This window comes from Pyrus communis, chromosome 8 (assembly GCF_963583255.1).
Source record: "Pyrus communis chromosome 8, drPyrComm1.1, whole genome shotgun sequence".
Classification (NCBI taxonomy): Eukaryota; Viridiplantae; Streptophyta; class Magnoliopsida; order Rosales; family Rosaceae; genus Pyrus; species Pyrus communis.
This window is the reverse complement of record NC_084810.1, coordinates 22985076-22998785: the sequence shown is the minus strand read 5'-3', so window position 1 is coordinate 22998785 and position 13710 is coordinate 22985076. Positions and strand designations below refer to the sequence as shown.

The following is a 13710-nucleotide window of genomic DNA, read 5'->3' as shown; positions in this document are numbered from 1 at the left end:
TCGAATCATAGCTCCTAGGTAGACTAATCAAAAGCTTTTGTACAATTCTTTGATCAAAAATTTCTTCCCCATATGACCTCATTTGATTCACAAGCTCAAACAGTTTAGATACATACCCAGATAAAGAATCATCATCCTTCATTCTAAGATGTTCAAATTCCCTCCTAAGCCCTTGCAATTTCACAGATCTTACTTTCTTATCACCAACAAATTCTGATTTTAGAATATCCCAAGCAACTTTGGAGGTTACCTGTTGAGCTATGCGAGGAAAGATATCATCTGAGACTGCATTTTGAATCAATCCTAGTGCTTTTGCATCTTTGGTGACGTTGTCCTTCAGTGCTAGTTTTTCAGCTGCTGTAAGCTCTTTCTCATCCTCCTCATCTTTCTCAGGTTCTTCATACCCTTTTTCAACTAGTCTCCAGAGATCCTGCGAGATGAAGATCGTACGCAGCTTGATCATCCAGAAATCATAGTTACTTCCATTGAAAATGGGAGCTCGTAGCTCACCACCTCCGGCTCCGGCCATCTGAGACTAAACCGTCAGAGATTGGGGTATTTCGTTGATTTCCCCTTTTCAGCTTCGCGATTTCACAACGCCCAGATTTAAATTCAAACCTGTGCTCTGATACCATGTTGAAGTTTATGGATGGAGTGTTTAATTTCTGGGTTTAGTTTTGAAGTATGAAGAAGAAGAAAGAAAACTGAAACTCTCTGGAAAAGAAAGGAAGACTTGCTGTTTGTTTTCTTTCTCTCTTGATGGAAAATTGCGACTGCTCTGTTTCTTTCCAGAGCATAAAACCAACATTCCCTTTACATTCTTTTAAGTACTAAATCCAATCTTAGCCGTACATAGTAGGTCATCAATATGATGATGACACATGGCTATTACAAGGACATATGAGACCTTCAAAAGTAAATGGATCCAGAACCTAAACTTGTCATATAAGACAATACAAAGACAATTAAGGAAATCTGAAAACAACTTAACTATCAACAAGTTTTGAGTCCATTTGATCCAAAGCAATCCCAATTTAAGACGCGTGAAACACCACATTTTACACTTGTATTTCCATGTACTTGCTAAAGAATCACTGCTAGTGACTGGCATAACCTACTCTACTATCTACAGATATCTTCCCAGCACTGTGAGAGCGAGGGCTTCACTTGAATAATTTTAACGGCACAAAATTCCAATATTGAACGCTGACTTCGGTGTCAAACACCAAAGGCCGCCGTGCAGCCGCTAATAAGAAAAAGTAGAGAATCACGACTCCTATTTTTTTCAGGTTAAAATACGAAAATTTCAAACTTCCATTAGTACCCTTTTCCAGATTCCATTAGGATAATTAAAACACAATCATCCACCGTGGGATGGGATGAGATCCAACGGGTCAGGATTGCCCAGAACACATAAGAACTCCAAGCGTAGGCTCTTCCGAGTTCAAAGTTGAAACACACAAACAGTGATTTTATCCAACCCGGTTTCCAACTTCCAGTGGCGGCACAGCGGCGGTGCTCCGCGCACAACTCGGGACAAAATGTGTATACTTTTCCTTACCACGGTGGGATATTTCAAATTCTTTTGAACCCCTAATTAACCACGTGACTATTTTGCCCACCCAACGGCTACTTACGTCAAACTCGCCCAGCCGTAGATGAGATTAGATCAAACGGCAGAGACTTGGGAAGAAAAAATATATAATCACCTAGCCCGGTAAGGAAAGATCTCATACGATTTCGCACCAAAAGAGAGTGTCTGAAACAACAGAGAGAAACCCTAACGAGGTCTCAACAATGGAGGAGGAGGGTTATGGTGGTATTGTGCCGCTGGGTTTTTATGAAAATCAGCTGCTGGGTTCTAACGGAATGCCGCTGGGGTTTCGGTTTCATCCGACCGATCAGGAATTGATCAGTTTCTTCCTTTACAACAGAGTCCTCCACAGAGAGTACTGCGAGAATTTAATCTACGAGTTCGACCTCTTCGGCAAGACTCCACCGTGGGTGGTTTGGGAGAATTTCGGCGGGCCGGGACTTGAAGATCAAGATTTGTACTTCTTCTGCCAACTCAAGCCTAGAAGCAAGGCGCGCATCAAACGTGAAATTGACGCCGGAGGTACGTGGAGCGAATCCAATTCAAAGCCGTTAAAGGATATGCAGAATGAAAAAGCTATTGGGAAAAAGAGGAAATTGCGGTATGAGAAGGAAGGATGCGAGCATGATGGTGACTGGCTCTTGGAAGAGTACAGTATTCTTCCCATTGTAGTTGGTTGCGCTGATGATTCCGATCACGAAATTGGGAAGGTGGTTCTCTGCCGACTTAAAAAGAATTCTAGGAACGAAAACAAGAAGAATAATTCGAATTCAACCCAACAAGTGAACGAGCAGCCGGCAAAAAAGAGAGCAAGAAAAGAAGTCAAGGAGAAGCCGGCGAAAAAGAGAGCAAGAAAAGAAGAGAGCGAGAAGCCGGCGAAAACAAAAAAGAGAGCAAGAAAAGAAGAGAGCGAGAAGCCGGCGAAAACAAAGGCAAGAAACGAAGTGCGATCACCAAATACTACTAGCGTGATCACCCATACCATTGAGGAACTACAAAACTGCCCTAGTACTAGCAGTGCTCCTGTCCTGCCCTTCGATGAAAGCAATTACAAGATGATTAGTGACGCTATTAATCATGATCAGCAGTGCATAAGCAACATTGACGGTAGTACGATGCCTGCAAATTTTTCCGATCAAGATTATGTGCCGATAAGCTTGGTCAGCGAAGGTGATGAGTCGCTTTTGAAGGATGAAGATTTACTTTTTGACAACGGTGAAGATATGTTTTTTGACCTCGACGATTTGTTCGCACCATTAGACTGTGAATCTGCATGGTCACAAGAGAAGCTGCTTCAGATTGACGAAACTCAAGTGCCTTTGCCGTTGGATGGGATGAATTGTTGGGACGACTGTTTGTGGATGGGCAATTATGTTCAATGATCAGTAGATCGGAGACGTATAGGTGACGACGAGCTGTCTCATTTCGACGGCGAGAGATTGTAATTTCGTTTTTAGTCTATATAAAGATGTTTATATATAAGATGTAATTGTGATCACCACGGCTGTTTTATTTCGACTGCTGGAGATTGTAATTTCTTTTGTTGTTTATATAATATAAGATGTTTCTTCGATTTCTTCTTGTTATTTAGTTAATTCCTGAGTGAATTCGTTATGATTGGTTAAGCACAGAAACTCATTGGCATTACAATCAAAGAATCCATGGCGGTAAACATTCCGCCGGAGCCAATAAAAGATCGACCACAATGTTTGATCGGAAAAGCTTAATCACGTAAATGTAGAATCCAAAGGACAAATAAGAGATTGCATAATTATGAAGAGCAAAATGAAATCATTATATTCCCTACAACATTCAAAGACGTCTCATTAACAGGACCACCACGTCGCTTGAGACAATCCATGTCGTTGCACACATGTGTTCCTGCAGCATTCAGACATCCAAGCACATTGTCATTGCACCATGCCGTTGCTAATGTCCTTTGAGGTTGCTTGGAATTGAAGTTTCAAATTACCTTCCGTGGCCTTTCTTAAATCAACTCATCCTGATCTGACCACTGTCTGATTGTTAATCAAACAATGTGGAACAATCCTGTCATCATCATGACCTGCATTGTTGTTGAGTCCATCTAATCCAAAGCAATCCCAATTTAAGACGCGTGAACACCACATCTTACGCCTGTATTTCCAAGTACTTGTTAACGAATCGCTGCTAGTTACCAATCATAACCTACTCTACTATCTACATCTACCCAACACTGTGAGGATCACTAATTTGTCCCTAATTCCCTATACGCGAAAAGTAACCAAAACAAGATCAAGAAAATCATTAGTGGTCTTCTCACAGACTTCTCCATACTTCAAAATAAGTCCGAGTTATCAATGTAAAACCTAGAGAATTAGGGACGAAGGAGATTAAAGAGATGCAATGCAACACTCTGAAAGCATATGGATGACACGATAACTGATCTCACCATAGCGAACAATATCTCAAAGCGCATTATAATAAAATTTCAGCAGTACAGAACTACACCCATCTTTAGTTTCTTATGCACCCAACATGTAGGGTATTAACTTTAACCGTTTTCATCTCCAATTTAAAGCCTAGATCAAGAGGGACATAGTTACATAAGAAACAAAAACTTAGGACTGATCATCATACTATTCTGCTAACTCATTTCAGATGAGAAAGCATTGAAGGATAACGAAAAATACGACATAAAAAAATTGGATCTTTTTTGTAGACTAAGCTATGTTCATAGGATCATTATTCCATAAAAACATTATAAACCGATATAATATCGCTATAAACAATGGGTTAGGAAAGTTAAACCCAGTATCTGACCAACTGGCTTGGACACGAGAACCCTCGTGCTCGCCCATCCTGTCTTGACCTCACTAGTTGCATAACGTGAAGGAGCCATCCTACTCAATTGCCAACAGTGCAATTGTACAGAACAAAGCAATTGAAACGCAATGCACAATCCATCCACATTACAACAAAGGAATTAAAATGCTGACAGTTTAAAAAAAAAAAAAGAGTACAACAAGCTGAATTTAAACAGGAGAACATAAATACCTTGTAATATCTGCGGGTCGAAGACAAGCAATCCCGCAGCCTTCATCCTTTTACAACAAATACCAAACAAACACTGAATTAAGCAAAGGTTTTCGACATTTCACAACATTACCAAACATTAATGTCTACAACAATGCAGGCATTTCATCAAACAGTTTACAGGCAGACTCACAAACACAAACAGAACACTCACAACGTCATCGAAATCACTGCGATTCAACGCCCGACTTCACCGGATCCAATTTCCGATCCCCTGTCTCGCCGCTGTCGTTGTCGTTCTTGGCGGGGGTTATGGCGGCGCGGTGCTGGTGGACAATGCAGGAGAAATTGGCCGACAAATCGGAGTAAATCGAGATGACTTTGGAGATATTGGAGTTGATCTCGCGGATTAAGGAAACGTTTCTGGTGAGGTTGTCGGGGGCTCTGGACTGGTGGTTGTCGTTGGCCTGCTGGATCAAGGCGCGGTTCTGATCCAGTACGGACTGGACCTGCATAAAGCTCTTGCTCAGCGCCTCCCAGACCTCCACGTCGACCTCCTGATCCAATTCATCGTCGCTGCGTTTGCTCCGCTCCTCAGCCGCGCTCAGGCGGCGCTTGCGGGTTTTGTGGCGGTGGATGTTGGTTCTGGTGGCGTCGTCGTCCATGGCCGTCAACTTTCATCAAAGACGACGGTTTTCAAGTGTGGGCATTCATTTATACACGATGATCAACCACTTTTTGGATTTATTTTTCCTCAGATTTTGTGTGTGGCTTTTTGAAGAAAACAAATGAAGAAATGTTAGGACAGGAAATGAATGGAATTTTGATCATTTGACCCGCCGACTTGTGAAGTGGCGGTTTTGGGGGGTTTCGTCGGTTGACTGAGTGCAAGTGATTAAAAATAAAAAAAATTAATGAAAATGTCTTGAAAATTTTTGAGATTAACGATAAGGATAAAATAAAGGGTAAAGTGAATAATACCAAGATTAACTTTTTAGTGTAAAAATATAATTTTTCGTTTAAGTAAACAGTACCAGAAGCTTTTGTTAAAGTTCCCTAAAAATAATTCGTAACAATTTTAAGATTTTTTTGGTTGTGTAATATTTTTTGTTTCTTTGAAAAATATTTTTCTAATACATACCATATCAACGGATGAGAGAATGAGTTAAGCTTTACAATGATCTAATTATAATAAATTAGTTCAAATTTGTCTTGGAGAGAATTGAATTTACCTCTCACTCTCAAGTGAAAAGGTTTATCACTAGAATTTAGTACAAGTGACTTTTTTGGAAAATAAATAACGCACCCCTTTTAGTTTTTACGCTCTCATATGCTCCATGTTTAATGTTATCTGTTGTTTTCAATTTATTCAATACTACATGAAGCCACATACTACGTGTGTTTAAATATAAAAGAGAGAAGTTGGGGAGAAACGTGAGAGAGAGAAGGAAAATATAGTTTTGTTAATATGTAGTTTAGATGATGGTCTGGAATAAAAATGGAGTGTGAGAAACTAAAAATGATGTGTGAAAACCAACTCGTTATGTCTTTATGTTGTAAGAAATTTTCACAAACACCTTCCAAACAAAAAATTTTGCATTGTGCACACTAGTACATTTTCACCATTTCAAAACCCTTAGACGACAAGATAAAAATTATGTGGACTACACAAGGTTCTAAAAGATGTTAGGCGCTAGTTAGGCCGCAGGCTAGGGCTAGCATCTAGACGGTTAGGCATGCGCTTAGGCGGATTTAAGTAAATCTATTATATTTCGTGTAAATAAGTGTATATTTATACTTAAAATATATATAATTTCATCATAAACTACAAAATAGAATGACATATATATTATGAAGTATTGAAACATAATAAAAACATGGAGAACAAGTATATAATGTGTATTCATTTAAGTATTCAACAAGTTTTTACAATTTATTGAAAAAAATAATAATGCAAAATGAAAGTGATATCTTTTTTATCTAAGTGAGTCGCAATCTAATTGGGTGCCTAGGCGGATTTGTGCGGGCTAGGCGGTCTAGCCCGATACCTCAACAGGTCTAGGCACCCTTTCTTAAATTTCAAACGTTTAGACATTAATCAGGGCAGTGACCAATGACTACAACTTGTCTTCGAAAAAGCGGATGATACACATACACCCTACCAGCTTCAATTATAGTAAGCTTTACAGAATTCTAAACAGTTACATGACAGAATTTTTCAAAGTTAATTGTTTGATGTGTTCATAGAAAGGAGAGATGGTTGGCATCTCCCCTGACAGGGACGGTAACAGCTTCCGAGCTTACCTGTTACCACACATCCGGTTAAGGCTACCCAACCTTGTGGTGGATCTATAACCCAATTTTGTAGCCAAAAAAAAAAAAAAAAAAAGAAGTTAATTGTTTGACGGAGTTTTGCTGCAAAAAATAAGATACAAAACTTTATCTAGCTAGTTTGGCTCGGTTTGATTTTTCATAAAGAAGGTCATCTTTCTTGCATCCCTACTCCAAATTTCTCTAGCTTAGTTTGATTCAAGCAAAAAGGGTACATCGATGCCCAGTGCATAGTTAACCTCTTGCAGCAGAACTGATCGAGGGCTTTCGTAATAAGTTTAGAGTTTGAGCACAAGCTTTTGTACTAATGCTCCAAAACTTGATTCCCTTGACGTCAAGCTGGATAGCTTGTTAAACTTTGCTTTGTTGATCTCCCGTACGGAGAACACAGCCTAATGGGAATTTGCAGATGTGGAAGATATTCTCCAGTATGCATAACAGCCTGATCTGCAGTGAGATCAGGCCAGCAAAAGCCATCTGCTTCAGCTGGCCTATTAGTGACCTGTTATTGAGAAGCACAAATTGTTAGTTCGTCTCAAGAACAGAAACTGTGAATGATACTATCAGATCCATTTGAAGGAAGGGATGAGATGGTGAAGTGCTTAAAAGAATGGTTAAAGATAGATATATATACCTCTGGTAAATCAAAGATTCGATGCTTAAATACCATCACGATCAGCTTCATCTTCATCCTTATCTTGGTTTTCTGAAGCTACCCCAGACATCTCTTCAGAACTAGGTTTCGTTTGTGCATGTATCACCTCAATGTGGGTCAATTTATAAGACTGAATGCAGGGTTAGGTTTCTGGAATTCTCCTCTGGTCCAAGTCATCTTTCCTGTACTTATTAGACAAGTATCTATGTGTGTATATTTCTTTCCATTTTGTTTTTATTTTATTATTGCCGTTTTGGCAAGTAATCTTGCTATTTCATGAAAAAAATCTAAAAGAACTAAATGGAAAGAAAAAAATGAAGTACCCACACGCATATTTGTCCAATAAATACAAGAGGATGACCTGGATTAGATAAGAATACCAAAACCTACCTCTCTTTGGACGATTTATTAAAAAAATTCCCCCGGATTTCCAAGTTTAGGCCTCTCCAGTATGGGAAAGGAAGTGATTTTTTAGAGGAACTCTCTTTTCCTGCATACTAAACACAATCTTTTTTTTCATTTTTTTTTTAATAAGGAGGACAATTGGTGGCAAAGCTACGGTTATCCACAAGGGGGTTGGAAAGACTCACATAGGCATTTCAGTCTCTTCCCTGGCCACAAGTCTGGTTTCCACACCAGCAGCAGATTTCGATCCTGAGACCTCTAGTTTTTAATTTGAAGGAAGCCTCATAATTCGTCACTTACCACTGAGCCACCAGCTCGTGCTTTATTAAACACAATGTTAGATGGAAAGAAAAGATAACTTGTACAACGCGCGAGTAAAATAAGTCTCTCACTTCTTCTATGCAAATGACCATGCACGTAGTCATTCCCTCTTATCCTACGTACTAAAAGCAAACAATAAAATTACATGCGTAGACATTTTTTCACATAAATTAACAATGTATTATCAACTAAGTCACTGAGGACACCAAGTTTTTCTCTTGAGGCCGATATAATTAATCAATATTGCATTTCTTTCATTCTTGGCTAACTTAATTATATAAATTTGATTTACTTAATATTACCCTTAAAAGCATATTTGGCATAGCGTAGGTACGCCAGTAGACGTGCATGTATCACCTCAATTTGTGTCAATTTTATGACTGAATTTAGTTAGGTTTCTGGAATTCTCCTCGGGTCCAAGTAATCTTTGCATTGTGAGCGTAGGGTTTATCCTACTGTATTTGTTTTTATTTTATTGGATTTCTTATTACCGTTTTTGGCAAGTAACATTGCTATTTCATCTGACTAATAATTTGGGGGAAGGGAACATTTACTTTTGTTCCTTTTATGAATAGGGAAACTTTATACCTTCAAATTCATTGCATCTTTTCAACTAAAAATTTTAGCCTTGGAAGGAAAGTAAAAAATAACTTGTAAGCAGTGTTTAAAATATTAATATATGTGGAAATATCGATACGCAAATTCATGAAAATATCAATAGACATATCGATGTCGATATAGGTTGGCTTCAACAAAAATTACAGAGATTTGCAACGGGTTGGATATATCAACTCATCTACATTTAGTCGAAATTAGAGAAAATTTTCACCAAAAGAGTTCAAAAGTTTGAAATCTACAATGGGTTTCGGCAATGTTGTAGTGAATCAGTAAATATCGTCGATATTCCTACAATGCCCTCACTTTAATAGAGAAGAACAATGAACAATTACGCAACAAAATAGGGACAAAATAGCAATTTTACATTTTTTATTGAATCTTCAAACACACGTTGTGTGTGGTTAATTATTTCTTTCTTTGTTTATGAAATTTTTTTAGGGTAAATTACATTTTCATACCTCAGGTTTGGGGTCTATTTCAATTTCTTACAACATCTTCAAAATGTTTCACTTTCATACCTTAAGTACTATTTTATTTCAAAATAATACCTCCGTTACATTTTTCATTCATTGATCCGTTAAATGCTGACGTGGCTGCCACATATATGCCACGTGGCTGCCAAATGTCTTCCACGTGGCAAAACAAAAATATTTTTTTAAACATGAATTTAAAAAAAAAAAAAAAAAAAAGAACTTGAAAACATAGAAACCCACCCCACCCCCACAACCCCTCTTCTCCCTCCCAAGCATCCTAACCACCTCCCTCTCCTCCACTCTCTTCACCTCCCCTCCCATCCAAAAACCCATCCCATCCCACCCAAAACCTGAATTTTCTACCTATAAATAAATAAATAATTGAAATACACAGCGACCCACAGTCTGCAAGAAGAAGAAGCCCTAACTAACCCACATCTACAACAAGAAGAAGAAGAAGAAGAAGAAGAAGAGGAAGAGGGAGGAAGAAAGGAAAAAAAAAAAATTAATTTGAAACTATCCCTCCCGTCTCCCCCGCCCCAACTAACCCACATATGCAACAACAACAACAAGAAGAAGAAGAAGAGGAAGAGGGAGGAAGAAAGGAAAAAAAAAAGAAAAAATTTGAAACTATCCCTCCGTCTCCACCCCCCAACCCCCCACGCGAAGATGATTTCTGGGATTTTTTTTTTTCCTCCTTCTCCTCCTCCTCTTTCTTCTTCTTCTTCTTCTTCTTCTTCTTGTTGTTGTTGTTGTTGCAGGTTTAGGGATGTTGGGATGCTTGGGAGGGAGAAGAGGGGTTGCGGGGGTGGGGTGGGTTTCTGCGTTTTCAAGTTTTTTGTTTTTTTAAATTCATGTTGTGTTTTTTTTTTTTTTAATTTTTTTTTTTTTTGCCACATGGAAGACATTTGGCAACCACTTTAGCATTTAACGCATCAATGGATGGAAAATATAACGGATGTATTATTTTGAAATAAAATAGTACTTAAGGTATGAAAGTGAAATGTTTTGAAAATGTTGTAAGGAATTGAAATAGACCCCAAACCTGAGGTATGAAAATGTAATTTACCCTTTTTTTTATTAAAAAATATGTACAATAAAACGTCTACAACGTCATAAAGTTAGGACCATACTAATTTTATAACTTTACATAGGTTATTACTTGATAGAGGTGGAATTAAAAATATTATTTATTTACTTAATTATCCTTAATGAATGTTGAATTTCCTAAATAGGATTCTTAGCGTGCCAAGTGTTTTATTTCTTGCACATATATACTTTCTTCACTTGTACTCCAAGTTGTTGTTCCTTGAAGCCCGTTGTCCATGCTAATCAAGTGGATATTAATGTATACCTCTAAATCATCCAAATGAGCAACAAGTTGTCTACGCTTTAACTGAAGAAGAAATCATTGTTGTAATTAGGCAAGAAGGAGAATGTGATAATCTTGAGGATGACAGCGTGGAAGTGTTTAAGGTTTCATGCCAAAAAGTTGTAAACATGCTTGAGAAGTTAGAACATTTTGGTTTCAACAAGAAAGTGTCTATGTTGACAAAGTATTACATACCAGCAAGCTCAAAGAACTTTAGAAAAATATTTTAGTTCATCTTAAAAGCTTTTATATGTGATATTGCATATTACATTACCATAACCATAACATTACAAAGTGGGCATTCAACATACTTCCCACACACAACTTTCTTTATTCAATAGCAAAGAAACGGTCAAAGCGTACATTACTGTAATATTACGTGCAGTAGAGAAACTGCAGCAAGAAACGAAACGAAGACAGGGTGCCTCTCTCTTCTCAGATCAAAAGAGATCTTAAACACCACAGTAGGCTTTGATAGGATTCTTCGATTTCCGGGCCTCCTCATCAGTTTCATAGAAACGAAGGTAATCGAAATGACCAAATGGCTTATATTTTAAGGGGTGTTTTTCATCAACAAACTCTTCAGGTACCTGTACAACTCCATCACCTATATATGAGAATAAAGCCAGTGAATATCTTGCTTTCTTCTCTTTCAGGACGACTTGATGCTCACAGGCGGATATTCGGTCGTTACTCCATGCCTACAAAATGAAAATAGAGAAAAAGAAAAAAAAGAAAGCAAAAGTGTGAGTTACGTTCCCTAGTGCAGTTTGCATTGTTCCCCTTACACCCGAGTTTGAATCCACTTCCCGTAAACTAATCAAGCAGTTTAGAATATCGTTTTGTAAAAGAACAAGTTGCAATGCAACGATCTAAGCTAAAACGACATGGTATGTGAAAGTGACCCACCATGAATAAATCGGATGCCAACACTAGAAATGATGAAGGTGAAGAAGGTGCAGCCTCAATCCACTCGCCATCCTTTGTTTTGATCTGCAGGCCACCGACATCATTTTGGTGTAGTATGGATGTGAAATTCTTGTCCGTGTGAGGAATCAGTCCCAAATCAGTAGTCTCACTCGTAAGTTGTGATTTATAATTAATGCATCTAAGCTGGTAAGTGGTTGATGCCTTGTAAGAATCATAAAGCCTCCCCACACCATAAGCATCAAACACCATTCTTTTCACCATTTGATCCAATTCTACCACCACCTTTGAGAAGGAATGAACACTTTCACTAGTTCAAAGAACAAACATAATGTTAATTTTATATATTTATGCTCTTTTAATTACCATAGTTTTGAATAGTATATATACTATGCTTCTATTGTCAGAATTTAAATTCGGATAATTGATCAAGTTGATTCTTCACTAAATGTTTGATCTGAATCTAATCTGCTAGCATAAGTCTAGCGATATACAACTTGTTTGGGACTGCTTTTGTTAGAAGTAGTTATGCTCATCTAAATGCTTCTTCATGAATGACTTCCTGAAGAATCATTTGACAACTGTTTTTCAAAAAGCACTTCTCGAACTTGGAAACACGTAAATTTTTACGACAAATGTAATTAGGAGTGCTCTTTAGCATTCCTCAACAGGTCCATATATACGTGCATAAAAAAAAAGGAAAACTTTGGACTGAGTAATCAACTGCTGAAAAGAGTAATAAGGAGATTACAGAGTTATATCATATTGATGTACCCATCATATGATAAGTGATTTATACAACCAACATGAGATAAACTCATTAATTGACGTGACATGTATACATCACTTAGCACATTAGATGATACACCAATGTGGTACAAACATGTAGTCTTTCTAGCATTTTCCTTACCGAAAACGGTCATTTCCTGCTGGCCACATGATATTTGTGAAGCGTTGAGCTCCTTCTAAGGATGCTGGATCTTGAATGCCCAAGGTCTCATAGCGAGGATTGAGTGGAAGTTGGCCAAAATAGTTGTGGAAAGGCCTATCACTGGCCTTCTGCATTTTAGTTTCTAATGGAAGATCACAAAGATCTTTTATCGCAGAAAAGATGGAGTTGTGAATTTCCAAAGTAGCTTTATTGTAAACAGCTTCAAAGCAGCTGTACTCTTCTAGTGCATGCTGGACTTGTTTGCATGCCAAGAGCCATGCATCTGTTCCAGGCTTCAAGTTTTCATCGGATAAGTCTACAACAGGAACCACCTTAGGCTGAGTTTTCGATATCATCGTCTCACTTGAACTATATCGATTTTAGCTAGGGTTTGGGAAATTACTGCACTGATATATCTTTGTAAATAAAGAGATGATGAATACTTGAACATTTCAGACAAATATATAGCCATATGATGTTTGTTTTGTTTAGATGATTTGACAAATGCTTAATTATTCGTCAAACTTAGACTGCTCAGAAACCAAAATGTTAAACACAGAATTAAAACCATAATTTAATTCCTCACCTGCGGCCGCTTAGTAGTTAGTACTACAGTCTTATATTTACTTGTAAATAAAAGGTTTTAGGTTTGATACTTACAAGCGAGAGGTTTTTTGTTCGATTCTCACCAAACAATGAGCTAAGGGGGAATGAGTGGGCTTAGGCTCACAATGGATTAGCAATAACTTGATTTAAACTTGCATTTGATGAAAATCAAACTTAAAATCTCACACTTACAAATGAAGAGAAATATCACTTGATCCTAATACTAAGTGACGCCACCCTGCATTTTAAAACCATAATTAAATAATAAAAAAATATCACTACTAGAAAATAGGGCTGACCCTAAAAAACATTGTGTGACGAACAAGGCCTACCGAAGTCCAATACTAAGCCTAAAATGGATAAAAAAAACAAGGGGCTTTTAGATCCAGGTCCAAAAATGTAGAGTGTTTTTAGGAGTGAGTCCAGTTATCTAATTATATGTTTTTATTTCTTTTATACTCA

At 37.7% G+C, this 13710-nt stretch overlaps 2 protein-coding genes and 1 non-coding gene across 4 annotated transcripts; 1 reads left to right on the top strand and 2 right to left on the bottom strand.

Annotated features, from left to right (window-relative positions):
- Positions 1 to 3293: 3293 nt before the first annotated feature.
- On the bottom strand, positions 3294 to 5460 carry LOC137743520 (protein EARLY FLOWERING 4-like). 2 transcript variants are annotated; one of them, XM_068483427.1, is made up of 3 exons: positions 4824 to 5460; positions 4631 to 4677; positions 3294 to 3840 (listed from the first exon to the last, which is right to left on the bottom strand). In XM_068483427.1, exon 1 carries the CDS (start codon positions 5272 to 5274, stop codon positions 4837 to 4839), a length of 438 nt encoding a protein of 145 aa, XP_068339528.1. In that variant the 5' UTR covers positions 5275 to 5460; the 3' UTR covers positions 3294 to 3840; positions 4631 to 4677; positions 4824 to 4836. The 2 variants fall into 2 exon arrangements, with proteins under 2 accessions (XP_068339528.1, XP_068339529.1); XM_068483428.1 differs by lacking the exon at positions 3294 to 3840 and adding an exon at positions 3860 to 4476.
- A 1386-nt stretch (positions 5461 to 6846) lies between these two features.
- On the top strand, positions 6847 to 6975 carry LOC137743965 (U6atac minor spliceosomal RNA). Its single transcript, XR_011069570.1, has one exon. It is a non-coding gene; the product is annotated as a U6atac minor spliceosomal RNA (small nuclear RNA).
- A 4261-nt stretch (positions 6976 to 11236) lies between these two features.
- Positions 11237 to 12998, bottom strand: LOC137741621 (probable 2-oxoglutarate-dependent dioxygenase AOP1). The gene is made up of 3 exons (XM_068481316.1): positions 12622 to 12998; positions 11694 to 12021; positions 11237 to 11485 (listed from the first exon to the last, which is right to left on the bottom strand). Exons 1-3 carry the CDS (start codon positions 12996 to 12998, stop codon positions 11237 to 11239), a joined length of 954 nt encoding a protein of 317 aa, XP_068337417.1.
- Positions 12999 to 13710: the final 712 nt, after the last annotated feature.